At 43.0% G+C, this 27,468-nt stretch overlaps 1 protein-coding gene across 7 annotated transcripts in view; it reads left to right on the top strand.

Annotated features, from left to right (window-relative positions):
* Positions 1 to 27,468, top strand: part of LOC129813712 (acid-sensing ion channel 1C-like) — an 86,974-nt gene that overhangs the window by 49,638 nt on the left and 9,868 nt on the right. For 3 of the 7 annotated variants that reach the window (XM_055866157.1, XM_055866159.1, XM_055866156.1), the window contains exons 1-7: positions 318 to 1,545; positions 5,893 to 6,043; positions 6,464 to 6,591; positions 21,068 to 21,218; positions 21,389 to 21,445; positions 21,700 to 21,853; positions 24,764 to 24,855. In XM_055866157.1, coding sequence (XP_055722132.1) covers positions 811 to 1,545; positions 5,893 to 6,043; positions 6,464 to 6,591; positions 21,068 to 21,218; positions 21,389 to 21,445; positions 21,700 to 21,853; positions 24,764 to 24,855 — 1,468 coding nt within the window. In that variant the 5' untranslated portion in view covers positions 318 to 810. Of the gene's footprint in view, positions 1 to 314; positions 1,546 to 5,892; positions 6,044 to 6,463; positions 6,592 to 21,067; positions 21,219 to 21,388; positions 21,446 to 21,699; positions 21,854 to 24,763; positions 24,856 to 27,468 lie in introns of those variants that run through there. The other 4 variants (XM_055866162.1, XM_055866161.1, XM_055866155.1 and 1 more) reach the window with 3 other exon arrangements.

Below are 27,468 nucleotides of genomic sequence, written 5' to 3'. Positions count from 1 at the left end.
GTTCTCTAGTTTATCAATAATACAGTTGTCATGGATCCCGTAAACAAGCTGCTACTGTTGCAGCACTACTGTAGCAGAGTGTAGGTAGCAGTAGATGGAAATGGAACCAAGGCATTCCCTGTTGCAGTGGGACTTTTTGCTGTATTTTTGCCTGTATTTTCGAGTTCTCTTAATATTTATGCGTGGGGTAGAAATACCATTCCCCTTCCCCTCCTCGCATCTGTGCCTATTCTATCACTGGAGGAAAACAATTTTCCTCAGTGGCTCCACCTCATTCCCATTCGACTGTAGAGAAAAGAGAGTGAGGGGGGAAAGTAGCTCTATATTCCTGCTGCAAGTCCACAGACAAAAAGCATCTCTTCCAGCTGAGCAGAAGGGAGGTGTTGATAGCTTTCTAGGCAGCTTATGCACAAAAGGCACAAACCACTGGAAACTGGGGGAACTATTGTCTCATTGTGGAGATGAAGAGGGAGGTGATGAGGAAAAAGAGAGACAACATCTGATCAACAGGGATACATCTTTACAGATTTCCTAAGTGACTGATTGCTTCAGGAATTGAACTACATGCCTGCACCTGCAACATAGTATTATCCCACCCATCTGTTGATGAGTGACTGGTGTTGGTTATCTTCTCTTAAAAAAAATTAATTACGTTTTATTTTTTTAATTAAATCGTGAAGTTCAAGCCTGAGTACTGTACAGCTGAGTCTATCTGGAGCATCGAAAAGGATATTCTTTTTCACCTTTTCCTGGAATTGATGACAACAATTCAACCAGAAAACCCATTATGATTTTCCCGGAAGCCACTGTATGCAAAATGAAAATCCTAAAGCTCGACTAAGAAGACTGTATTTTGGCTTGAACCTTACAGGTTGCCTTTGGACAGAGATCATTATGTTAACTGACCCCACATCAGAATTAAACAGCCCGGGGTCTCTACCTAACAATGCCCAGGAAACCACTATCCAGAACAAAACAGGAAGGAGGAAGAAGAGCATGCTGAAACAGTCATGGATGGAGATCACCATAGCCTTCATGAGGAGGACCAAGGTCCACGGGCTGAAGTTTGTCTTCTCCCCAGACAAGACCTTACCCCAGCGGGTCCTCTGGCTCCTGGCCTTCTTTGTGTGCATGGGTCTCCTGTTCACCTGGTCCTGGAACCGCATCCTCTACCTGATGTCCTACCCGGCCGTCACCAAGATCAAGATGGTGTGGGCTCACAACATGTCCTTCCCGGCCGTGACCTTCTGCAACCACAACCTGTTCCGGGTGTCCAGTCTGACCAAGGCTGACCTGTACCACAGCGGCTACTGGATGGACCTGATGCACCAGAACCACACGGTCATGGAGAGGAGCCTGGCTCTTCTGAGGGACAACCACAAGTACAGCCTCCTCAACCTGCTGGACTTCAATGGCTACACCCCGTCTCCACATTACCATGTCAACACAACTGAGATGATTGGCAGGCTGGGCCACCAACTGGAGGACATGTTGCTGGAATGCAGATTCCGGGGGGGGAACTGCACCCACCAGAACTTCACCACTGTATGTAAAGTAACATAGTCTAGAGATATAGAGACCGATGTTTGAGAGGTGTTGTTGATGGCATTTTGTGTACATGGTAATCTAATTAATTCAAAAGTGTGTTTGAATGATATTAGCTCTAGCAGGTACTCTCTAGGCAGGAGGATTGAAGGTATTGAAGTTTTAAGGCTAGCTGCTTGTATCAAGTCAGATGATTTGTCTGGTCCTTGGTAAACGTGCCATGTCTTTTTGGTAACACTTTATTTGAAGGGTCCGTAATAAAACATTTATAAGGCATTTATAAAGTGTGTGTTCACTATTTATTAAGCATTAGTAAAGTATTTTTGCAGTCCCTAGTCTAAAGTGAGCGCTATTTATGTTTTATAAATACTTTATAAATGTTTGGAGTGTCCAGTGTTATTTCTCACAAGAAGATTGTCATGCCATTGGTAGACATTCCAGCAGTACCTGGTAAAAGAATAGGCACACAATAGAGGATATTTAAGGAAATATATATACATTTGTGAATAACTAGCTTACTAAGATTTTCAAATGTGGGAGTAATGATTAATAAATGGTGAACAAACTGTTTGTAAATGTTTTAGAAATTCCTTATAAAAGGTTTATTACGGACCCTTCACATAAAGTATTACAGTCTTTTCTTTAGCCTATAAAACATAATAGTTGTTCAGTGAATTGTAAGAATCCAAATATTCCAAATACAGTTTAGAGAAGGTTATTGATCCATTTCTTTACATATTGTTAACACGCTAGATGATTTTAGAGCCGCAGTGGTACAGTATAACAAAGTCAATCCTATCACATTCACATTGCCTCCATCTCCAAACATGATCCTTTTAGTAACTGCTATTCAAACCACAGTGGCAGCTTCAGCGAAGACTAATAAAGGCATCAATAATTCAACCATTATAAATGTACAAAAATAAAGTTTCCGCATCTCATATTAAACATCTGGAAGTTTATTGACTGTGTGCATTCATTTCATGAGCTTATTCCTCAGAGAGGTGGATTGCTTTAGGCTTATCAGTGAAAATAAGCTCCTGAATGCACCAGTCTATAATTATAACAGTCAGCTACTCTCAATCATTTCACCTCAAAGCTATTAGCACTCTTCAAACAGATTGCTGCTAAATTTTACATGAAAAGAAAATGGATGTCATTGTTAGTCACATTCAAGTGCTTAGTAGACATGACCAATTTATCAATAGCACAGGTTTAGAAAAAATACGAATAGACAATTTGGGATTTGTGTTTAAGTAGCTGACAGATCCAGAGATTTTTATCGTCTGTCATTTCAAGTTTTATCGGATTAAATGAGATTCCATCTAAAGGAGGACTTTTCTCTTTAGGTTCCGTCTTTTGACAGCTTTGACAAAGAGATTCTCCACAAAGATTTGGTACTTCATTGTGAGGCATTGTAAAGCGTCATCCTAGGGATTATTTTATATTAAACCTGCACTTTTTCAAAGGTCAAACCTAAAAAAAAAAAAAAAGAATTCCAGCTGCCATTTTGTGCAGTGGCCAGTTGCTCCGAGGGCCTCATTATGGACAGGAGGAGAGAGGAAACTGAAGCCTTGTCATGTCCGTCTGAGCCGATGTGGGTCTATCTAAGACGGGACATGGAAGCTTGACTGATATCTAGAGAGAGGCTTTGTTACGCTGTCAGACTCATCGCTCTCTCAGAGTCATCGCTCTCTTCCCCATCATCCCTCTCCCTAAAACGTTCACCACAATGGATATTGAAAGGGAAATCTGTAGCCCACGGCTACAGAGTACTGGGCTACCTGTTTCTCTTCTAATGTATATCTGTGGGACCAGAGTATTGAGCCAGGTGATGATTAATTCAGCAACAGGGCTTGTCTTGACCATGCTAGTGTCTGTTAGTGGCTATTAAATACTGGCATATTATGCCCCAGCTAAAATCAAATGGTAGTTGGCAGTGTGAAAGGATTAAATAGTGGGGATTTCTCCATCATAAGGCCTATTAGTTTGATGAGACAAAATACTCCCAACAAACTACATGCTGTTGAGAGAGCAGGCAGATGCAAGCGGGTCTCGTGCCATGATCTTGGATGTGCAATATTCCCATGTGTATGAACACTGTCATGAAGAACTGTGCCTATACCTTACTGATGTATCACCTGTCCTGTGGTTATGTACACTGCTCAAAAAAATAAAGGGAACACTTAAACAACACAATGTAACTCCAAGTCAATCACACTTCTGTGAAATCAAACTGTCCACTTAGGAAGCAACACTGATTGACAATAAATTTCACATGCTGTTGTGCAAATGGAATAGACAAAAGGTGGAAATTATAGGCAATTAGCAAGACACCCCCAAAAAAGGAGTGATTCTGCAGGTGGTGACCACAGACCACTTCTCAGTTCCTATGCTTCCTGGCTGATGTTTTGGTCACTTTTGAATGCTGGCGGTGCTCTCACTCTAGTGGTAGCATGAGACGGAGTCTACAACCCACACAAGTGGCTCAGGTAGTGCAGTTCATCCAGGATGGCACATCAATGCGAGCTGTGGCAAGAAGGTTTGCTGTGTCTGTCAGCGTAGTGTCCAGAGCATGGAGGGGCTACCAGGAGACAGGCCAGTACATCAGGAGACGTGGAGGAGGCCGTAGGAGGGCAACAACCCAGCAGCAGGACCGCTACCTCCGCCTTTGTGCAAGGAGGTGCACTGCCAGCGCCCTGCAAAATGACCTCCAGCAGGCCACAGTGTGTTGTTTAAGTGTTCCCTTTATTTTTTTGAGCAGTGTATATACATGTTGGTGATAACTATATGACAGTATAGATAAAACCCTTAGAGCACTGCATGACCAATCAATTCCACCTCGGTGAAATTAAATCACTTACACAGCAAAATGCATAGAGAATTTAAAGCCATTATCGCCTTTATCTATTTTAACTTTTAGTTTTAAGGTTTAGCTCACCAGCCATGTGTGTCAGTTATGCAAAATCAGATGCAGCATTCTAAGAGGCTCCTAATGATTATTTCTGCTCTGCTGGCACACATGAAAGCAAAGTCGCCCATCTCAGAGAGAATTTGTAAAAAAAAATACATTAAAAAAAATGCATGAAACGTCAATATGAAATGTGTGAGAGATGGTGCTAAAAGAACATGGTGGTGCTATACTGGAATATCAGCACAGTATATCTCTGAATCAGTTAAACCAGCTGGCTATTTGCTGCAGGCAAAATTTTGTGTGCACCAATACTTAAAAGTACAGATGTAGGATCTTAACTTGAGCCAGTTCGCTCCAGCAATCTGAAGCAGTGGAATTTCTGCTGAATTCTGTGCTGCTCTTGGGAGCCAATTCTTAATACACCTAAATCACAGTCGGTAATTCACAAAGCTTAATTATTTATTTTGTTCTCTCTTACTCAGAGTCTGCTACCATTCTGTTACGCCACAAAATATTATTTTCACACTCAAAGGAAATGAATTTACTTTTATACAAAAGGAAGTTGACAACAGCTTGCTATTGTTCTTTGTATTTTATGAAAAGCCAACCAGTCAATGTTATTTTTCTCTCTGCATAGTGTTATTATGCATTACTGAATCCAATTTATGTACAGATGTAGAATCTTTATTTGAGCCAGTTTGTACAGCATGAAAACAATCCTGCAGCAACAGGAAATTTGAATTATTATGTGGATTATAATTAATTAACATTTTTGTAGGCGTTGATACATTTCCTTAAGGGAAAGTCAAGTCTGAAATTTCAAAGTGGAAATGACATGCTTCAGAAGCCTTTTAAAACAATAACTCTACTGCAAGTTGTACATTTCCTGGAAAAGTTATCCTGCAAAAGGGTGATCCAATTAAGATTCTACATCTATAGATTACCATTGAGCTGCATTGGCACAAGTTAATGCTTTCGAAGGGGTCTATAAGACACTTCCTAATATAAATTGTATTTGAACAATCTAATTTAGTGTTTTGTGGGATGGTAGAGGTTGGGTTTTGGCTATATTGCTTTGGATTAACTAGAACGTTCAGTTTTAATGGAAAATACATCCTAAAGAAGTATCTAAATTACTCAGGGGAAATAAAAAAAATGGTTCTTGGTAAAGATTGCCAGTTGCCACAGTAGAGGTGTTAATTTATTTATTTATTCATCATTCTAGTATCTTGTTTGGTTCAGTGTTTTCTCAGATAATTACCTGCAAAGCTTTCCTGCCCAGCAACCCTATCCCCAACCGCAGTTTAAATTGGTCTACACAGAGAGCAACCATTGCTCAAGTGACTGTGCTGTTTACTGTCTGTGATGTTGCTATGTCAAAACAATGTTGTTGCATTGAGTTAATGTCATGTACCTTCTTCTTCTTCTTGCAGATTTACACGCGGTACGGAAAATGCTACACGTTCAACTCTGGTTTGGATGGCAACCCGATGTTGACAACGTTAAAAGGCGGGACAGGAAATGGGCTGGAGATCATGTTAGATATCCAACAAGATGAATACTTACCTGTTTGGGGAGAGACAGGTGACTACCCAGTGGCATGACTCCACTTAGTTAGTACCACAATAACTGATCTGTCCATAAATACAATAATGACTTTGGATTTTGGGATATTGGTAGAATGAACTTTACACATCAACCAGCCAACTGACATGTATCCATTCAAGGTTCCTTCCTAGCGCTGAATTTGACCTGTACACTATTACAACAACATATATTATCCAACTTATGCAACACAACATTTATTGTCTCCGTCCTGGGAAAAATTGTTAATTCTTAGCACTGCATTTTCAACACGTGGCTTTATCACAACAGATGTCCCATATCCAGTAAAAACACATATCTCTTTCCCAACACAACAAGCAATGTCTCCGACCAAGGAACACAGATGAGCAGAGGTTTCTGTTGTTACATTCTCTGGCCTGCTGTTGTATGTATCCACAGATGAGACCTCGTACGAAGCAGGCATCAAGGTTCAGATTCACAGCCAGGACGAACCTCCCTTCATTGACCAGCTGGGATTTGGTGTGGCCCCTGGTTTTCAAACTTTTGTGTCATGTCAGCAGCAACTGGTACCTACTGCTTAGCCTTTTGCACAAACACCTTTCCTTCCTTCCTTCCTTCCTTCCTTCCTTCCTTCCTTCCTTCCTTCCTTCCTTCCTTCCTTCCTTCCTTTATTTCTACTTCAATCCTCCTCTCGCTCTGCTTTTGTCTGTGTTTTTATCCAAACCCCCAAACCTTCTTCCTTCTCCTGTCATTGGCTATACATCTGTGTCTCAGAGCCTGGAGAAAAATATATTCTGTTTATCTTATTGTATAATGCATGTAATAACACGCGACCAGCACAATCGCTAAATCTGAACAGAAACCGTCTAATGATTCTGAACTGAAGTAGTAACAATATAATATTATATTAATATTAATATTAATATGCTACCCAGTATGTATCCAACAAGGAATACAGAGGGAGAGACAGATTGGATGTACCAAGCAGAAATTGTCTGTAAATGTATTTACACTGTTATTGGTGGCCAGAGCTACAGTACCCCAGGCAGTTCACACGCAATCTCTGACAGCTCAAAAGTATATTTTCCATATAATCTTGCTGTCGCTGATACCACTTGGATAGAGAACAATAGCATAATATATGCTACAGATGTAAGATCTTAATTTGATCACCCTGTTGCATGAAGACGTCCCTGCAATGCAGGTAATGTAACATTTGTAGTGTATTTGAGGTTTAAAAAGGCTTCTGAGGTTTGTCATTTTTGATTTTCCCTTATGAAAAATGTATGAATTAATTCGAATCCACATCATAATTCACATTTCCTGTTGATGCAGGAATATTTTCCTGCTGTAGCGAACTGGCTCAAATTAAGATCCTCATGTGTACATGAATTGGATTTAGTCATGCATAATAACACTATGTAGAGAGAAAAATAACATTTAGGAGACTTTGGTTTGCTTTTCATAAAATACAAAGAACGATAGAGTTACATTTTGTGGTGTAAAAAAAAAGGCAATGGTATCACAATATCACAGGCTTTGAGTAAGAGAGGACCAACAAAATCATTAAGCTTTGTGAATTATCGGCTGTGACTGTAGTGTAGTCAGAAATGCCTCCCAAGATTACCACAGAATTCAGCAGAAATTCCATTGCTTCAGATGCTCTCTCTCTCTCGTTCAAATCAATTCCACATGCTAAATAAATACAAATCATGAATGATGGAGCATCTGGTACATTGAATCAAAAATATTTCCTGAGGATTTCATTTACATTGTATGGATACATTCAGATGAAAAAAAAGACCTAGCTTTAGACTACAGACAGTGCCTGTAACCACAGTCCTATACAGTAGCCTATATCTATTGGGCACTGTGACCAGTCGTAACGGAGCAGCAACATCTACACTGAACAAAAATATAAATGCCACAAGTAAAGTGTTGGTACAATGTTTCATGAGCTGAAATAAAAGATCTCACAAGTTTTCCATAAGCGCAAAAAGCTTATTTATCTCAAATTTCTAGCACAAATTCGTTTACATCCCTGATAGAGAGCATTTTTCCTTTGCAAAGATAGTACATCCCCCTGACAGGTGTGGCATATCAAGCAGCTAATTAAACAGCATGATCATTACATACCTTCTGCTGGGAACAATAAAAGGCCACTCTAAAATGTGCAATTTTGTCACACAACCCAATGCCACAGATTTCAAAAGTTTTGAGGGAGCGTGCAAGTGGCACGCTTTAATAAAAAAAAAATATGTAACCTTTATTTAACTAGGTAAGTCAGTTAAGAACAAATTCTTATTTACAATGACAGCCTACCCCGGCGACACTGGGCCAATTGTGCGCCACCCCCTATGGGACTCCCAATCACTCCCAAGCTTCTTGCACTGAGATGCAGTGCCTTAGACGGCTGCGTCACTCGGGAGCACTGCAGGAATGTTAACTGCAGGAATGTCCTCCAGTGCTGTTTCCAGAGATATTAATGTTAATTTCTCTACCATAAGCAGCCTCCGGTGTTTTAGAGAATTTGGCAGTATGTACAACCGGTCTCACAACCGCAGACCACGTGTATGGTGTTGTGTGGGCAAGCGGTTTGCTGATGTCAATGTTGTGAAAAAAGTGCCCCAAGGTGGCAGTGAGGTTATGGTATAGGCAGGAATAAGCTAAGGACAATGAACACAATTACATTTTATCGATGGCAATTTGAATGCACAGAGACACTGTGACGAGATCCTGAGGCCCATTATCTTGCCATTCATCCGCCACCATCACCTCATGGCCTTATGTAGCAAGGATCTGTACACAATTCCTGGAAGCTGAAAATGTCCCAGTTCTTCCATGACCTGCATACTCACCAGACATGTCACCCATTGAGCCTGTTGGGATGCTCTGGACCGACATGTATGACAGTGTGTTCCAGTTCCCGCCAATATCCAACAACTTCGCACAGCCATTGAAAAGGATTAGGACAGCATTCCACAGGCCACAATCAACAGAATTATCAACTCTATCTGAAGGAGATGTGTTGCGCTGCATGAGGCAAATGGTGGTCACACCAGATACTTACTAGTTTTCTGATCCACGGCCCTACCTTTTTTAAAGGTATCTGTGACTAACAGATACGTATCTGTATTCCCATTCATGTGAAATCCATAGATTAGGGCCTAATTAATATATTTATATTGACTGATTTCCTTATATGAACTTTAACTCAGTAAAATCTTTGAAGTTGTTGCATGTTGCGTTTATATTTTTGTTCAGTATTGTCAAACGCTCCCTAAAACACTTCTGCGAGCAGGCCTTTCTAATCGACCTGGCCCGGGTACCCTGGAAGGATATTGACCTCATCCCGTCAGTTGAGGATGCCTGGTCATTCTTTAAAAGTTACTTCCTCACCATATTAGACAAGCATGCTCCGTTCAAAAAATGCAGAACCAAGAACAGATATAGCCCTTGGTTCACTCCAGACCTGACTGCCCTCGACCAGCACAAAAACATCCTGTGGCGAACTGCAATAACATCGAAGAGCCCCCGCGATATGCAACTGTTCAGGGAAGTCAGGAACCAATACACGCAGTCAGTCAGGAAAGCAAAGGCCAGCTTTTTCAAGCAGAAATTTGCATCCTGTAGCTCTAACTCCAAAAGGTTCTGGGATACTGTAAAGTCCATGGAAAACAAGAGCACCTCCTCCCAGCTGCCCACTGCACTGAGGCTAGATAACACGGTCACCACTGATAAGTCCGTGATAATTGAAAACTTCAACAAACATTTCTCAATGGCTGGCCATGCCTTCCACCTGGCGACTCCAACCTTGGCCAACAGCCCCGTCCCCCCCACTGCTACTCGCCCAAGCCTCCTCAGCTTCTCCTTTACCCATATCCAGATAGCAGATGTTCTGAAAGAGCTGTAAAACCTGGACCCATACAAATCAGCTGGGCTTGACAATCTGGACCCCCTATTTCTGAAACTGTCCGCCGCCATTGTCGCACCCCCTATTACCAGCCTGTTCAACCTCTCCTTCGTATCATCTGAGATCCCCAAGGATTGGAAAGCTGCCGCTGTCATCCCCCTCTTCAAAGGGGGAGACACCCTGGACCCAAACTGTTACAGACCTATATCCATCCTGCCCTGCCTAGCTAAGGTCTTCGAAAGCCAAGTCAACAAACAGATCACTGACCATCTCGAATCCCACCGTACCTTCTCCGCTGTGCAATCCGGTTTCCGAGCCGGTCACGGGTGCACCTCAGCCACGCTCAAGGTACTAAACGATATCATAACCGCCATCGATAAAAGACATTACTGTGCAGCCGTCTTCATCGACCTGGCCAAGGCTTTCGACTCTGTCAATCACCATATTCTTATCGGCAGACTCAATAGCCTCGGTTTTTCTAATGACTGCCTTGCCTGGTTCACCAACTACTTTGCAGACAGAGTTCAGTGTGTCAAATCGGAGGGCATGTTGTCCGGTCCTCTGGCAGTCTCTATGGGGGTACCACAGGGTTCAATTCTCGGGCCGACTCTTTTCTCTGTATACATCAATGATGTTGCTCTTGCTGCGGGCGATTCCCTGATCCACCTCTACGCAGACGACACCATTCTGTATACTTCCGGCCCTTCCCTGGACACTGTGCTATCTAACCTCCAAACGAGCTTCAATGCCATACAACACTCCTTCCGTGGCCTCCAACTGCTCTTAAACGCTAGTAAAACCAAATGCATGCTTTTCAACCGTTCGCTGCCTGCACCCGCACGCCCGACTAGCATCACCACCCTGGACGGTTCCGACCTAGAATATGTGAACATCTATAAGTACCTAGGTGTCTGGCTAGACTGCAAACTCTCCTTCCAGACTGTAACGGCAGTCCTCCTCCTCTTCATCTGAAGAGGAGAAGTATTGAGGGAACCAAGGCGCAGCGTAGTGAAATGACATATTTTATTAACGAAAACACGAACTTGACTAAACTAACAAAAACAACAAACGGTGTAGACAGACCTAGACGACGAACTTACATAAAACAAGAAGAACGCACGAATAGGAAACATAGGCTACACAAATCGAACAAACCGTAAACAGTCCCGCGTGGTGTACAGACACAGACACAGACACGTAAGACAATCACCCACAACGAACACTGTGACAACGCCTACCTAAATATGACTCTTAATTAGAGGAACGCAAAACACCTGCCTCTAATTAAGAGCCATACCAGGCAACCCAAAACCAACACAGAAACAGAAAACATAGAATGCCCACCCAACCTCACGTCCTGACCAACTAACACACATAACAAACTAACAGAAATAGGTCAGGAACGTGACATAACCCCCCCCATAAGGTGCGAACTCCGGGCGCACCAGCACAAAGTCTAGGGGAGGGTCTGGGTGGGCATCTGACCACGGTGGTGGCTCAGGCTCCGGGCGAGGTCCCCACCCCACCATAATCCATCCTAGCCTCCATCTCCCCCTAAGAATGTCCACCCTCATTTTACCCCCACAAAATCCCCTTAGTAACATCAATGACAGGGACAGCACCGGGACAGAGAGATAGATCAAGACAGAGGGATAGCACAAGACAGAGGGATAGATCAGAATAAAGAGGTAGATCAAGATAGAGAGGGAGATTATGATAGAGGGGCAACTCCGGACTGAAAGGCAGCTCCGGACAGAGAGACAGCTCTGGACTGAGGGGCAGTTCTGGGTATATAGCCGTTTCTGGCTGAAGGGCAGCTCATGGCTGACTGACGAATCTGGACGCTCATGGCAGGCTGACGGCTCTCGACGCTCATGGCTGGCTGACGGCTATCGACGCTCATGGCTGGCTGACGGCTCTCGACGCTCATGGCTGGCTGACGGCTCTCGACGCTCATGGCTGGCTGACGGCTCTCGACGCTCATGGCTGGCTGACGGCTCTCGACGCTCATGGCTGGCTGACGGCTCTCGACGCTCATGGCAGGCTGACGGCTCTCGACGCTCATGGCAGGCTGACGGCTCTCGACGCTCATGGCTCTCTGACGGCTCTGGCTGCTCATGGCTCGCTGGCGGCTCTGGCAGATCCTGTCTGGTTGGCGGCTCTGGCAGATCCTGTCTGGTTGGTGGCTCTGGCAGATCCTGTCTGGTTGGCGGCTCTGGCAGATCCTGTCTGGTTGGCGGCTCTGGCAGATCCTGTCTGACGGACGGCTCTAGCGGCTCCTGTCTGGCGGGCGGCTCTAGCGGCTCCTGTCTGGCGGACGGCTCTGTAGGCTCATGGCAGACGGGCGGCTTTGCAGGCTCATGGCAGACGGGCGGCTTTGCAGGCTCATTGCAGACGGATGGCTCAGACGGAGCTGGGGAGACGGATGGCTCAGATGGCGCTGGGGAGACGGATGGCTCAGATGGCGCTGGGGAGACGGATGGCTCAGATGGCGCTGGGGAGACGGATGGCTCTGGCCGGATAAGGCGCACTGTAGACCTGGTGCGTGGTGCCGGAACTGGAGGCACCGGGCTAAGGACACGCACCTTCATACTAGTGCGGGGAGCAGGGACAGGGCACACTGGACTCTCAAAGCCCACTCTATACCTGGTGCGTGGTACCGGCACTGGTGATACCGGGCTGAGGGCAGCACATCAGGATTAGTAGGGGGAGAAGAAACAGTGTGTACAGGGCTCTGGAGACGCACAGGAGGCTTAGTGCGTGGTGCCGGAACTGGAGGCACCGAACTGGATACACGCACTACAGGGAGAGTGCGTGGAGGAGGAACAGGGCTCAGGAGACGCACTGGTAGCCTAGTGCGTAGTGTAGGCACTGTAGGTACTAGGCTGGGGCGGGGAGGTGGCGCCGGAAATACCGGACCGTGCAGGCGTACTGGCTCTCTTGAGCATTGAGCCTGCCCAACCTTACCTGGTTGAATGCTCCCGGTCGCCCGACCAGTGCGGGGAGGTGGAATAACCCGCACCGGGCTATGTAGGCGAACCGGGGAAACCATGCGTAAGGCAGGTGCCATGTATGCCGGCCCGAGGAGACGCACTGGAGACCAGACGCGTTGAGCCGGCCTCATGACACCTGGCTCAATGCCCAATCTAGCCCTACCAGTGCGGGGAGGTGGAATAACCCGCACCGGGCTATGCACTCGTACAGGAGACACCGTGCGCTCTACTGCGTAACACGGCGCCTGCCCGTACTCCCGCTCTCCACGGTAAGCCTGGGAAGTGGGCGCAGGTCTCCTACCTGCCCTCGGCCCACTACCTCTTAGCCCTCCCCCCAATAAATTTTTGGGTGTTACTCACGGGCTTTTTGGGCTTCCGTGCAAGACGCGTTTCCTCATAACTCCGGTTCCTCTCTCTCTTTTCCTCCACTCTCCGAGCTGCCTCCAGCTGTTCCCATGGACGGTGATTCACTTTAGCCCATGGTCCTTCTCCGTTAAATATTTGCTCCCAACTCCACAAGTCCTGTATACTTCCCCGTTGCTCCAAATTACGCTGCTTGGTTCTGGATTCTTGGTGGGTGATTCTGTAACGGCAGTCGGCAGTCCTTCATCTGAAGAGGAGGAGTATTGAGGGAACCAAGGCGCAGCGTAGTGAAATGACATATTTTATTAACGAAAACACGAACTTGACTAAACTAACAAAAACAACAAACGGTGTAGACAGACCTAGACGACGAACTTACATAAAACAAGAAGAACGCACGAATAGGAAACATAGGCTACACAAATCGAACAAACCGTAAACAGTCCCGAGTGGTGTACAGACACAGACACATAAGACAATCACCCACAACGAACACTGTGACAACGCCTACCTAAATAAGACTCTTAATTAGAGGAACGCAAAACACCTGCCTCTAATTAAGAGCCATACCAGGCAACCCAAAACCAACACAGAAACAGAAAACATAGAATGCCCACCCAACCTCACGTCCTGAACAACTAACACACATAACAAACTAACAGAAATAGGTCAGGAACGTGACACAGACTCATATCAAACATCTCCAATCCAAAATCAAATCTAGAGTCGGCTTTCTATTCCGGAACAAAGCCTCCTTCACTCACGCCGCCAAACTTACCCTAGTAAAACTGACTATCCTACCGATCCTCGACTTCGGCGATGTCATCTACAAAATAGCTTCCAATACTCTACTCAGCAAACTGGATGCAGTTTATCACAGTGCCATCCGTTTTGTTACTAAAGCACCTTATACGACCCACCACTGCGACCTGTATGCTCTAGTCGGCTGGCCCTCGCTACATGTTCGTCGTCAGACCCACTGGCTCCAGGTCATCTACAAGGCTATGCTAGGTAAAGTGCCGCCTTATCTCAGTTCACTGGTCACGATGGCTACACCCACCCGTAGCATGCGCTCCAGCAGGTGTATCTCACTGATCATCCCTAAAGCCAAAACCTCATTTGGACGCCTTTCCTTCCAGTTCTCTGCTGCCTGCGACTGGAACGAATTGCAAAAATCTCTGAAGTTGGAGACTTTTATCTCCCTCAACAACTTTAAAAATCTGCTATCCGAGCAGCTAACCGATCGCTGCAGCTGTACATAGTCCATCTGTAAACTACCCACCCAATTTACCTACCTCACCCCCATACTGCTTTTATTTATTTACTTTTCTGCTCTTTTGCACACCAGTATCTCTTCTTGCACATGATCATCTGATGATTTATCACTCCAGTGTTAATCTGCTAAATTGTAATTATTCGATTTATTGCCTACCTCATGCCTTTTGCACACATTGTATATAGATTCTTTTTTTTCTACCATGTTATTGACTTGTTTATTGTTTACTCCATGTGTAACTCTGTGTTGTTGTCTGTTCACACTGCTATGCTTTATCTTGGCCAGGTCGCAGTTGCAAATGAGAACTTGTTCTCAACTAGCCTACCTGGTTAAATAAAGGTGAAATAAAAAAATAAAAAATAAAAAATAGTCTCCATTATCCAGTTGTCAGACACGAATATTAAAATCAATGTAATCTTCCATTAGGGCAGATGTCAGGACCACGGGAGTCTTTTTAATACTGAACTAAAATGTCTCTAATATGTCTGTATTCCATGTGGTCACAATTGTCTGTTTGCCAGATCCGTAGGTAATCTGTATTTCACAGTCCTGCCATTGTCACTAACTGTAACCATATCCAGGGTTAAATCAGTGAACATCAAACATACATTAATAAACCCTCTTAGCAGTGTTCTTTTGAGGTGTGCACCCAACAGTTCCTTCAATAATAGAACAGGTGCATGTCCATAATACCCACATTGTTTTTCACATCAAAACCAAGACAAATCTAAATGTGTCATAAGAATATGTTTTCTACTACGGCATAATCATTTAAAGAGGATAGAAAATAGTATTACAAACAGTGCGCCAGCGCCGGTTCCAGGCATAGACGGTCTCAATTGACTCTATTGAGAGTAAGAATAGTAGAATACACCAGGTGTAACTTCAGAATTTGTTTGTGCATCAGCAGTTTTTCTCTTGTTATATCTGTCACTGACAGTCACTCAATTAGCCATGTTTGCGAACAACTTTTAGATTGGTAGTTAGTCTAGACAGCTATCTAAACATGCAGTAATCATGGCCAAATACTGATATAATTTTTTTTGTTATTCTCACTCAGATATCATATTAACATGGCATAAGAAATTACAAAATGTGTTGTATTGCAGGAAATGTGCTTTAAAACTGCAAAAACGTCTCTCAAACCCATGTCAAAATCAGTAGAGTTGCAGGAAATTTGCTCTAAAACTGCAAAAGAATTCTCTCTGCCCCATGGCATAGTGAGTAGAATTGAATGAAATGTTATAATATTGCAGTTTTCTCTCCCCATTGCAAAATGTAGAGAATAGCAGAAATCTTGCTTTAAAACTACAACATTTTCTCTATGGCCCATGGCAAAATGTGGAGAATTGCAATTTTCTCTCTACCGTCAAGAGGGGGGCCATTAAAATGTTTTTCCGCAAGGTGAGGGCCCCCCAACGAAACCTGCTTAGGGCCCCCCAAAAGGCTAGGGCCGGCCCTGCGTTGCACATTGTTTTTTTTTGTCCATAAAATGAAGTCTAATAAAATCTATTACAATAACATGCCACTCAGGCTGCAGCTTGTGAAATCCTGTGGTTTGAAAACGGTGACAGGATGGTGAAATACAGCTGTGATCTTTTGATAGATATTTTCTTTGGCAACCACTTTATTGTAAAGGACCTCAACAAAGAGTCACTGATGTCACAGTGTCACGTTTTATACACCCATTGAAGATACAAATCTCATTTCACTTTTCCTACTGAATGAGTTACAAACTCATCAGAAATTAATTATAATACCTAGAATTACACCTTGAACCACAAGTTATTCAAAAAAGCCTTTGATCCCAGAGAAGATATTATTTGGTAAAAGTCACAAGTCTCTTCAAAATCCCTCTCGCCATATTCAACAGAATAACATAGGGTTATCGAAGCAGTGCATCTCTAAAACAGACAATTGGACACAACAATCCAAACAACACTGAATTCTGAATTCAATCGACTTCCCTTGTAAAGCAGCTATGAGTAGATATATAAAGGTGATATGTAAATTCATCTGCTCTTATGACTAGAGCAATTCATTTATAATAATTGTACTGAATTGATTAGCGTGCCATTTAAATCTGATGGGAATCATCTATCATAGGCTCCTGAGTGGTGCAGCGGTCTAAGGCACTGCATCTCAGTGCATTGAGGCATCACTACAGACCATGGTTCAATCCCTGGCTCAATCTCGGGCTGTATCACAACCGGCCATGGTCGAGAGTCCCATAGGGCGGCGCACAATTGACCCAGCGTTGTCCGGGTTAGGGCAGGGTTTGGCCGGGGTAGGCCGTCATTGTAAATAAGATTTTTTTTCGTAACTGACTCGCCTAGTTACATAAAGGTTAAAAAAATATTATAATAATCATACTAGTAACACCGTCTCAAATTAATCTAAAATGATTGCTAAAAATGTTTAACCCCATATCCTTTTTATTATTTAATGCTTTTCAAACCCTTTCGAAGAGATTGATCAATATATCAATATATGATTATACTTCCATTCACCAGAACCAGTCAAATCTGCCTCACTTGAACCACATGACACAAACAGGTCTCCCAATCTCAATGGAAGGCATATCTGAACTAAATCCAGTCTTTAAAGGACAACTTCATTCTGCAGAAAGCAAATATAATAACTTGGGGTGGAAATTTGTAACACTATTTTTACCAACAATCGAGCTTCAAGTGGCCGAGATCAATTATTGAGAGATGGCTGAATGACAAGAAATGTACGTTTCTGAAGCAGTTTTGGGTTTGAGTCCTCAGACATGGGCTCAGCTGTTTTGGGGCTCAGTAAGATAAACACCTATAGGTCGGCTGGCTGGCTGCTTACTGTATATCTGAGAGCCAAACAAAGGGCTTTGACAGATGCTGTCCGTTGCATCACTGTTGCTGCTCTTTGTTGGTGGTGACGTGTTCACTGGTCCCTTCTACTAAATGAGAAGTCCTATGAGGCCTGAGTAAAGGTTCAAAAGGTTCAGATTCACTAGTCAGAGCCTCCTCTCCCACACTAGATGGGCTTTTTGGGGTGGAAGCCCTCGGCCAACTGTAACCCCAGGCTTCCAAACATTAGTTTCCTCCCGAGTGCAGCGGGTGGAGTACCATAGAATACCGTTGTGTACCATAGCATACCGTAGTGTACCGTAGCATACCGTAGTGTACTGTAGCTTAGCGTAGCGTACTGTAGCATACCATATGTACAGTAGCGTACATAGCAAACCTCTGAATCTCATTACCGATCAAGTCTTCATGATGGAATGGACCAATCACCTCCCTCCATGTGGCTGTAGTGACTGCATTTCAACGACTGTCCCTTCCTGGTTCATCTCTGTCCCTCTGGTTCATCTTATGTCTCTTCATAACTACCCTCACTATAGAATATCAGCACATAATGCTACCCTTTCCAGCTAACACATTAAACACTAATTATCCAGTCTTTGTCTTCATAAAAGCTGTTGTATATGGTGCAACCAATATTATTGTGCAGTTATGTTTTGTTGTTTTTGGCCTTTGCATTTGAATGTTGTATATTGCTGGGATAATCTACATCTGGCTAATGTCTCCTGTTAGCCAATCGTTGTGTTTAATGTGGTTGTATTACCCTCCCAGAGTAAGGTCCTAGGAGACATTAACCAGATGTAGAGGATCCCAGCAGTATGCAACATTCAAATGCAAAGCACAAAAACAACAAAACAAATAAACATACTGTAACTGCAAAATAATGTTGCTTGCACCATATTCAACAGCTTGTATGAAGACAAAGACTGGATAATGAGTGTTTAATGTCTAGAGGGCCTGTTATTTGCTCTGGGTTTTTATTTCTACATGGATAATGTTTATGAGAGGCTGTAGCCTGGCAATAAAGTTCCATAAAGAATTAATCAAGTACTCCATTTCAAGTCACCTCATGACTTACTGGCACTCTGTATCCGTCACACTCAGTCTTCCAATGCATGCAGGTCCAAGAGACGATCAAGGGTAGATTTGGGGAAAATGATTGAGAAGTTCAGAAAATCTCGAAGCCACACCAAGGTCTTTTTCAGTTATCTGTTATGTCCAATGGGCTACGTGCTTCTCTGAATGTTGGTACATACACAAATACAGTTGAAGTGGGAAGTTTACATACACATTAGCCAAATACATTTAAAGTCAGTTTTTCACAATTCCTGACATTTAATCCTAGTCACATTCCCTGTCTTAGGTCAGTTAAGATCACCACTTTATTTTAAGAATGTGAAATGTCCGAATAATAGTAGAGAGAATTATTTCTTTCAGCTTTTATTTCTTTCATCACATTCCCAGTGGGTCAGAAGTTTACATACACTCAATTAGTATTTGGTAGCATTGCCTTCAAATTGTTTAACTTGGGTCAAACGTTTCGGGTAGCCTTCCACAAGCTTCCAACAATAAGTTGGGTGAATTTTGTCCCATTCCTCCTGACAGAGCTGGTGTAACTGAGTCAGGTTTGTAGGCCTCCTTGCTTGCACACGCTTTTTCAGTTCTGCCCACAAATTTTCTATGGGATTGAAGTCAGGGCTTTGTGATGGCCATTCCAATATCCTGACTTTGTTGTCCTTAAGCCATTTTGCCACAACTTTGGAAGTATGCTTGGGGTCATTGTCCATTTGGAAGACCCATTAGCGACCAAGGTTTAACTTCCTAACTGATGTCTTGAGATGTTGCTTCAATATTTCCACATCATTTCCCCCCCTCATGATGCCATCTATTTTGTGACGTGCACCAGTCCCTCCTGCAGCAAAGCACCCCCACAACATGATGCTGCCACCCCCGTGCTTCACGGTTGGGATGGTGTTCTTAGGCTTGCAAGCCTCCCCCTTTTTACTCCAAACATAACGATGGTCATTATGGCCAAACAGTTCTATTTTTGTTTCATCAGACCACAGGACATTTCTCCAAAAAATACGATCTTTGTCCCCAAAAAGTTTTAATGACTTCAACATACATGTATGTAAACTTTGTGGAGACATTGGGAGACAAGTAATTGGTTCCCCATTAATCACGCCATCCCTTCACATGGTTTAAGAATAGGTAAAGACTCATTCACATATGAAGACAATGTTCCATTCTGTCCTCTTCCCTTTCTGATATTCTGCATAGCACCAGGGACATGTAAAAGACAAGCCTGACCTCCCCTCTCTGGGCTCCATGTGACTGAGCCCTAGCTGAGGGAAAAGTGCAACTGCCAACACTATAGTCCAAAAGGATACATTCTAATGACAAGAATCTCACAAGCATATTATGGAAATAAAACATCTTAATTATCTATGTTACCCAACAAATTCTGATTCATCCGCCACACATTTCACATTAGTAAAATAAAGTGGTGATCCTAACTGACCTAAGACAGGGAATTGTACTAGGATAAAATGTCAGGAATGTGAAAAACTGAGTTTAAATGTATTTGGCTAAGGTGTATGTAAACTTCCAACTTCAACTATAGATTGTCGTAAACAATGTCTACAATTAGGAAACTAAAAGGTATGTTGGTGGTAAAATATTAGTGAGACCAATGAGAAAGAAAAGAAAGAGGTATTTCCAAAGATCTCAAAAATACTTACTTTGACATTTTGCTTCAAACAGCAGTTTTAAATGAAGAGTAACGTGAGTTTCAGCACTAATCCCCTGGGGCTAGGAACTCAATCAAGTATTCAATTATGATCTATGAATCTAGTCTGGAAATCGTCCTCTTTCAGCGATACATATATGCGATGCTGCTCCGATTCACTGAGATACTGATGAAGATAATGGTCTTCACTTTGACTAAAATGAGACCAGAAAAGTATCTATTCTTTGAGGGAGTCTTAACAATGAACTTGAATTAGGTAGATAGAACTGGTAAAGGGTGTAGTAGTGTGATGAGAATAGTTTATCAGGGACAAATACACCCTCCAACATAGTTTGAATAACATTGTGTTTTTGTTACCATTCAATACATCATAATTAGCTAAATTCATTCCTAAAATGTATGACGTCAAGGTTTGCATAAAGTCTGTCTTATGGCATTGTTTTCATCTAAAAACCTCATAAACATATTACATACTGTAGACCTAAACAGTAGCACATTCCCTGGCAAGTTTTAAAAACAAAAATTCTCCATTAATTGGCATGTCCTGTCTGAAGCTATATATTTACACATTATATATTCCCTGTCTCCATACCCTCCATGATACTCTGTCCTTTCAGGACTAGACCTGACCTGCATCACTGATTTTCTGCATGGTGTCTGCTTGTTGCTTTCTGTGAGCTGTATCAGTTGCACCGTTGTCTGAGTGGAATATTCTTATAGATGTGAACATAATCCAGAAAACATGTCTGTATTTCATCATGTTCCCTTATTAAATGTTCAATACATATGTTTGTTATTTTGTCTGCTTGTGTGCACTTTTATTTTGGATTTCCTGTGGGCTTGACTAGCTGTTGTTGACAGTGGCCAATAAACTGAGGGGAAATCTATGCTCTGTTCTCTCCCAGCTTCAGTACCTCCCTCCACCTTGGGGAGACTGCAAGTCCACTCCCATCGACTCTGAGTTCTTCTCCACGTACAGCATCACAGCCTGCCGTATCGACTGTGAGACACGCTACCTGGTGGAGAACTGTAACTGCAGGATGGTCCACATGCCTGGTACTCACACACATCTTGGCTTGACCATCACATAGTTCCTCAATGGATTATGATTAATAATGTTTTCTGTGTTGTTGTTGTTGCTATTCATAGGAATATGTAGTTATGTTAACATTACATTTTTGTTTTGTCCTCTCTCTCGCTCTCGCTCTCTATGACGTGTTGAATAGGGACCGCAACGGTATGCACACCCGAGCAGTACAAAGACTGTGCAGACCCAGCTTTAGGTAAGGCAGAAACAATGGTAATGATTTAAGGATTAGGAATATGAACCAGTTATCACTGATCAGTAGATACACCAAACAACATTTTAGTTTGAGATATGAGTACGAAAGCGTTTATACAATACAGCATTTTGAAATAAGGAACTGCTGAGCAGCAAAGGTTGTTTTTGCAGCTTCTTTTGAATTGCACTAGTTTTTATCATGGGGCCTGTAGTAAATTGGGCCCAGGACTCCCATTCTATTGTCATCCCCCACAGACTTCTTGGTAGAGAAAGACAACGACTACTGTGTGTGTGAGACACCCTGCAGCATGACACGATATGGCAAGGAGCTGTCCATGGTGAAAATACCCAGTAAAGCCTCTGCCAAATATCTGGCCAAGAAATTCAACAAAACTGAACAGTACATTGGGTAAGTATCTGGATAGTTACAGTGAGTTAAAAACTTCAAATAAATTCAGTCTCAAATAGCCGCCTGTCCCTTTTAATAGCCGGCAATGGTACACATTTCAGCAAATAAATGACTGTTTCCAAGAAACGCTGGGTCTAAATGAATAGTTTCATATTTTATCATGAATTGTTTACTAGGTTTAACGTGAGATATGTTACATTAAATAATGAAGTAATGACTCTAAAAAAACATGGCAATCATCTGTTTTTATCGCCATTAAGAAATTGACAGCCATCGGCTGCTAACAGCTGAGAACTGCTAGCTAGCTGGCTAGCATAAAAACAGCTAACAACTTCAGGAGTATGGACCCCCAGAAATCACGCTCTAGTGGCGGATCACGCTCTAGTGGCGGATCACGCTCTAGTTGCGGATCACGCTCTAGTGGCGAAAGTAAGAACTGACGAAAATGCACAGTCAAAGAGGAGAATAATTATTCTGTCAAGGAAGTTTCATTTTATTTTAAATAGAGGTATATTTAGACAGAAGACATGTAACACAGTGTGTAAATGATAACACATTAGTGCAGGAAATACATTTTTTTATTAAAATGCTGGAAGTGGAATTAAACAATGAACTACAGTTGAAGTCGAAAGTTTACATACTGTCACGCCCTGACCTTAGAGAGCCTTTTCATGTCTCTATTTGGTTTGGTCAGGGTGTGATTTGGGGTGGGCATTCTATGTTTTGTTTTCTATGATTTTGTGTTGCTTTATTTTGTCCGGGTATGGTTCTCAATCAGGGACAGCTGTCTATCGTTGTCTCTGATTGGGAACCATACTTAGGTAGCCCTTTTCCCTCCTTTCGATGTGGGTAGTTGACTTTATTAGTGGCACTTATGCCCTGTAAGCTTCACGGTCGTTTTTGGTATTTATTGTTTTGTTGGCGACATTTTAACAAATAAAAAGAAAATGTACGCTCACAACGCTGCGCTTTGGTCCAGTTCTTTCGACGGCCGTGACACATACACTTAGGTTGGAGTCATTAAAACTCGTTTTTCAACCACTCCACAAATGTCTTGTTAACAAACTATAGTTTTGGCAAGTCGGTTAGGACATCTACTTTGTGCATGACACAAGTCATTTTTCCAACAATTGTTTACAGACAGATTATTTCACTTACAACTCACTGTATCACAATTCCAGTGGGTCAGAAGTTTACATACACTAAGTTGACTGTGTCTTTAATCAGCTTGGAAAATTCCAGAAAATGATATCATGGCTTTAGATGCTTCTGATAGGCTAATTGACATGATTTGAGTCAATTGGAGGTGTACCTGTGGATGTATTTCAAGGCCTACCATCAAACTCAGTGCCTCTTTGCTTGACATCATGGGAAAATCAAAAGAAATCAGCCAAGACCGCAGAAAAAAATTGTGGACCTCCACAAGTCTGGTTCATCCTTGGGAGCAATTTCCAAACGCCTGAGGGTAACACGTTCATCTGTACAAACAATAGTATGCAAGTATAAACGCCATGGGGCCACACGGCCATCATACCGTTCAGGATGGAGACGCGTTCTGTCTCCAAGAGATGAGCGTACTTTGGTGTGAAAAGTACAAATCAATCCCAGAACAACAGCAAAGGACCTTGTGAAGATCCTGGATGAAACAGTAAAACGAGTCCTATATCGACATAACCTGAAAGGCCGCTCAGCAAGGAAGAAGCCACTGCTCCAAAACCGCCATAACCAAGCCAGACTATGGTTTGCAACTGCACATGGGGACAAAGATCGTACTTTTTGAAGAAATGTCCTGTGGTCTGATAGAACAAAAATAGAACTGTTTGGCCATAATGACCATTGTTATGTTTGGAGGAAAAAGGGGGAGGCTTGGAAGCCCAAGAACACCATCCCAACCGTGAAGCACGGGGGTAGCAGCATCATGTTGTGGGGGTGCTTTGCTGCAGGAGGGACTGGTGCACTTCACAAAATAGATTGCATCATGAGGGGGGGAAATGATGTGGATATATTAAAGCAACATCTCAAGACATCAGTTAGGAAGTTAAACCTTGGTCGCTAATGGGTCTTCCAAATGGACAATGACCCCAAGCATACTTCCAAAGTTGTGGCAAAATGGCTTAAGGGCAACAAAGTCAGGGTATTGGAATGGCCATCACAAAGCCCTGACCTCAGTCCTACAGATAATTTGTGGGCAGAACTGAAAAGGCATGTGTGAGCAAGGAGGCCTACAAACCTGACTCAGTTACACCAGCTCTGTCAGGAGGAATGGGACAAAATTCACCCAACTTATTGTTGGAAGCTTGTGGAAGGCTACCCGAAACGTTTGACCCAAGTTAAACAATTTGAAGGCAATGCTACCAAATACGAATTGAGTGTATGTAAACTTCTGACCCACTGGGAATGTGATGAAAGAAATTAAAGCTGAAATAAATCATTCTCTCTACTATTATTCGGACATTTCACATTCTTAAAATAAAGTGGTGATCCTAACTGACCTAAAACAGGGAATTTTTACTTGGATAAAATGTCAGGAATTGTGAAAAACTGAGTTTAAATGTATTTGGCTAATGTGTATGGTAACTTCCGACTTCAACTGTATGCAAATGAGCAAAAGCTGTGTATATTAAGGAAACAGAAGTCTCTATCTATTAAGCGCCTGTTGTGTTCAGTGATTTAAGCAAATAATCACCCGGGCTATTAATTGAAGTTTTTTGGTAAGTGACGTAATGATCAGAGGTTTGCATTTTTATTAAAATAAATCATAATAAAAGTATGATATTGGTCTCCACCGTTCACCTTTATTGTAAATTATTGCAAAATGTCTCAGAATTAGTCAATTAAATCAATCATATGTATCTCTAAGATGTACGTTATAAAGTAACACCTTTTCGATGTATTTGTTTTTGTCTCTAGAGAAAACTTACTAGTCCTGGACATCTTCTTTGAGGCATTGAATTATGAGAAGATTGAACAGAAGAAGGCATATGAAATTGCGGGGTTGCTTGGTGAGCGATTGTTTCAAGTTTTCCCATCAGGTTCATGATCTGTTTTTACAGACTGAGAGGAAACGCACTAGGCCTGATCATCACATCCTCAGCAACTACTACATGTTGTCCCATTGTGTGATCATGCCTGCTGGTATAAACTCCTTTTGAGACTATTTTCTTTGAACCTGTAAGACTCGGTCGAATGCATTTTTAGAATGTCCTTGAAAAGAGTACTCAGTCAGGAGAGGCAGATGAAAAGCAAAGTCTGGATGGACAGTTTCTGGTCTGAGTTTGACAGCTCTCCTCATCTCGCTGAGAGACAGACTTAAAGGGAATGTTTCAGGAATTGTTTTGTGCACTGTGTTTTTTCTTATTTTTATTTCACCTTTATCTAACCAGGTAGGCCAGTTGAGAACAAGTTCTCATTTACAACTGCGCCCTGGCCAAGATAAAGTAAAGCAGTGCGAAACAAACAACAACACAGAGTTAAACATGGAATAAACAAACGTACAGTCAATAACACAATATAAAAAAATCTATATGCAGTGTGTTCAAATGATGTAAGATTAGGGAGGTTAGGCAATAAATAGGCCGTAGTGGCAAAGTAATTACAATTTAGCAATTAAACACTGGAGTGATAGATGTGCAGAAGATGAATGTGCAAGTAGAGATACTGGGGTGCAAAGGCGCAAAAAAATAAAATAACAATATGGGGATGAGGTAGTTGGATGGGCTATTTACAGATGGGCTATGTACAGGTGCAATGAACTGTGAGCTGCTCTGACAGCTGATGCTTAAAGTTAGTGAGGGAGATATGAGTCTCCAGCTTCAGCGATTTTTGCAATTCGTTCCAGTCATTGGCAGCAGAGTACAGGAAGGAAATGCAGCCAAAGGAGGAATAGGCTTTGGGGGTGACCAGTGAAATATACCTGCTGGAGCGCGTGCTACGGGTGGGTGCTGCTATGGTGACTAGTGAACTGAGATTAGGCGGGACTTTACCTAGCAAAGACTTATAGATGACCTGGAGCCAGTAGGTTTGGCAACGAATATGAAGCGAGGGCTAGCTAACGAGAGCATACAGGTCACAGTGCTGGGTAGTATATGGGGCTTTGGTGACAAAACGGATGGCACTGTGATAGACTGCATCCAATTTGCTGAGTAGAGTATTGGAGGCTATTTTGTAAATGACATCGCCGAAGTTGAGGATCGGTAGGAAAGTCAGTTTTACGAGGGTATGTTTGGCAGCATGAGTGAAGGACGCTTTGTTGCGAAATAGGAAGCCGATTCTCGATTTCATTTTGGATTGGAGATGCTTAATGTGAGTCTGGAAGGAGAGTTTACAGTCTAACCAGACACCTAGGTATTTGTAGTTGTCCACATTTCAGATCCGTCCAGAGTAGCGATGCTGAACGGGCGGGCAGGTCCGAACAGCGATCGGTTGAAGAGCATGCATTTAGTTTAACTTGCATTTAAGAGCAGTTGGAGGCCACGGAAGGAGAGTTGTATGGCATTGAAGCTCGTCTGGAGATTAGTTAACACAGTGTCCAAAGAAGGGCCAGAAGTATACAGAATGGTGTCGTCTGCGTAGAGGTGAATCCGAGAATCACCAGCAGCAAGAGCGACATCATTGATATATACAGAGAAAAGAGTCGGCCCGAGAATTGAACCCTGTGGCACACCCATAGAGACTGCCAGAGGTCCGGACAACAGGCCCTCCGATTTGACACGGAGAAGTAGTTGGTGAACCAGGCGAGGCAGTCATTTGAGAAAACAAGGCTGTTGAGTGTGCCGATAAGAATGTGGTGATTGACAGAGTCGAAAGCCTTGGCCAGGTCGATGAATACGTCTGCACAGTATTGTCTTTTATCGATGGCGGTTATGATATCGTTTAGGACCTTGAGCGTGGCTGAGGTGCACCCATGACCAGCTCGGAAACCAGATTGCATAGCGGAGAAGGTACGGTGGGATTCGATATGGTCGGTGATCTGTTTGTTAACTTGGCTTTTGAAGACCTTAGAAAGGCAGGGTAGGATAGATATAGGTCTGTAACAGTTTGGGTCTAGAGTGTCTCCCCCTTTGAAGAGGGGGATGACCGCAGCAGCTTTCCAATCTTTGGGGATCTCAGACGATATGAAAGAGAGGTTGAACAGGCTAGTAATAGGGGTTGCAACAATTGCGGTGGAGAATTTTAGAAAGAGAGGGTCCAGATTGTCTAGCCCAGCTGATTTGTAGGGGTCCAGATTTTGCAACTCTTTCAGAACATCAGTTATCTGGATTTGCGTGAATGAGAAATGGGGGCGGTTTGGGCAAGTTGCTGTGGGGGGTGCAGGGCTGTTGACCGGGGTAGGGGTAGCCAGGTGGAAAGCATGGCCAGCCGTAGAAAAATGCTTATTGAAATTCTCAATTATCGTTGATTTATTGGTGGTGACAGTGTTCCCTAGCCTCAGTGCAGTGGGCAGCTGGGAGGAGGTGCTCATATTCTCCATGGACTTTACAGTGTTCCAGAACTTTTTGCAGTTTGTGCTACAGGATGAAGATTTCTATTTGAAAAAACTAGCCTTTACTTTCCTAACTGCCTGTGTATATTGGTTCCTAACTTCCCATGAAAGGTTCCATATCGCGGGGGCTATT

This window comes from Salvelinus fontinalis, chromosome 17 (assembly GCF_029448725.1).
Source record: "Salvelinus fontinalis isolate EN_2023a chromosome 17, ASM2944872v1, whole genome shotgun sequence".
Lineage (NCBI taxonomy): Eukaryota > Metazoa > Chordata > Actinopteri > Salmoniformes > Salmonidae > Salvelinus > Salvelinus fontinalis.
This window is presented reverse-complemented; position numbering and strand designations above follow the sequence as displayed.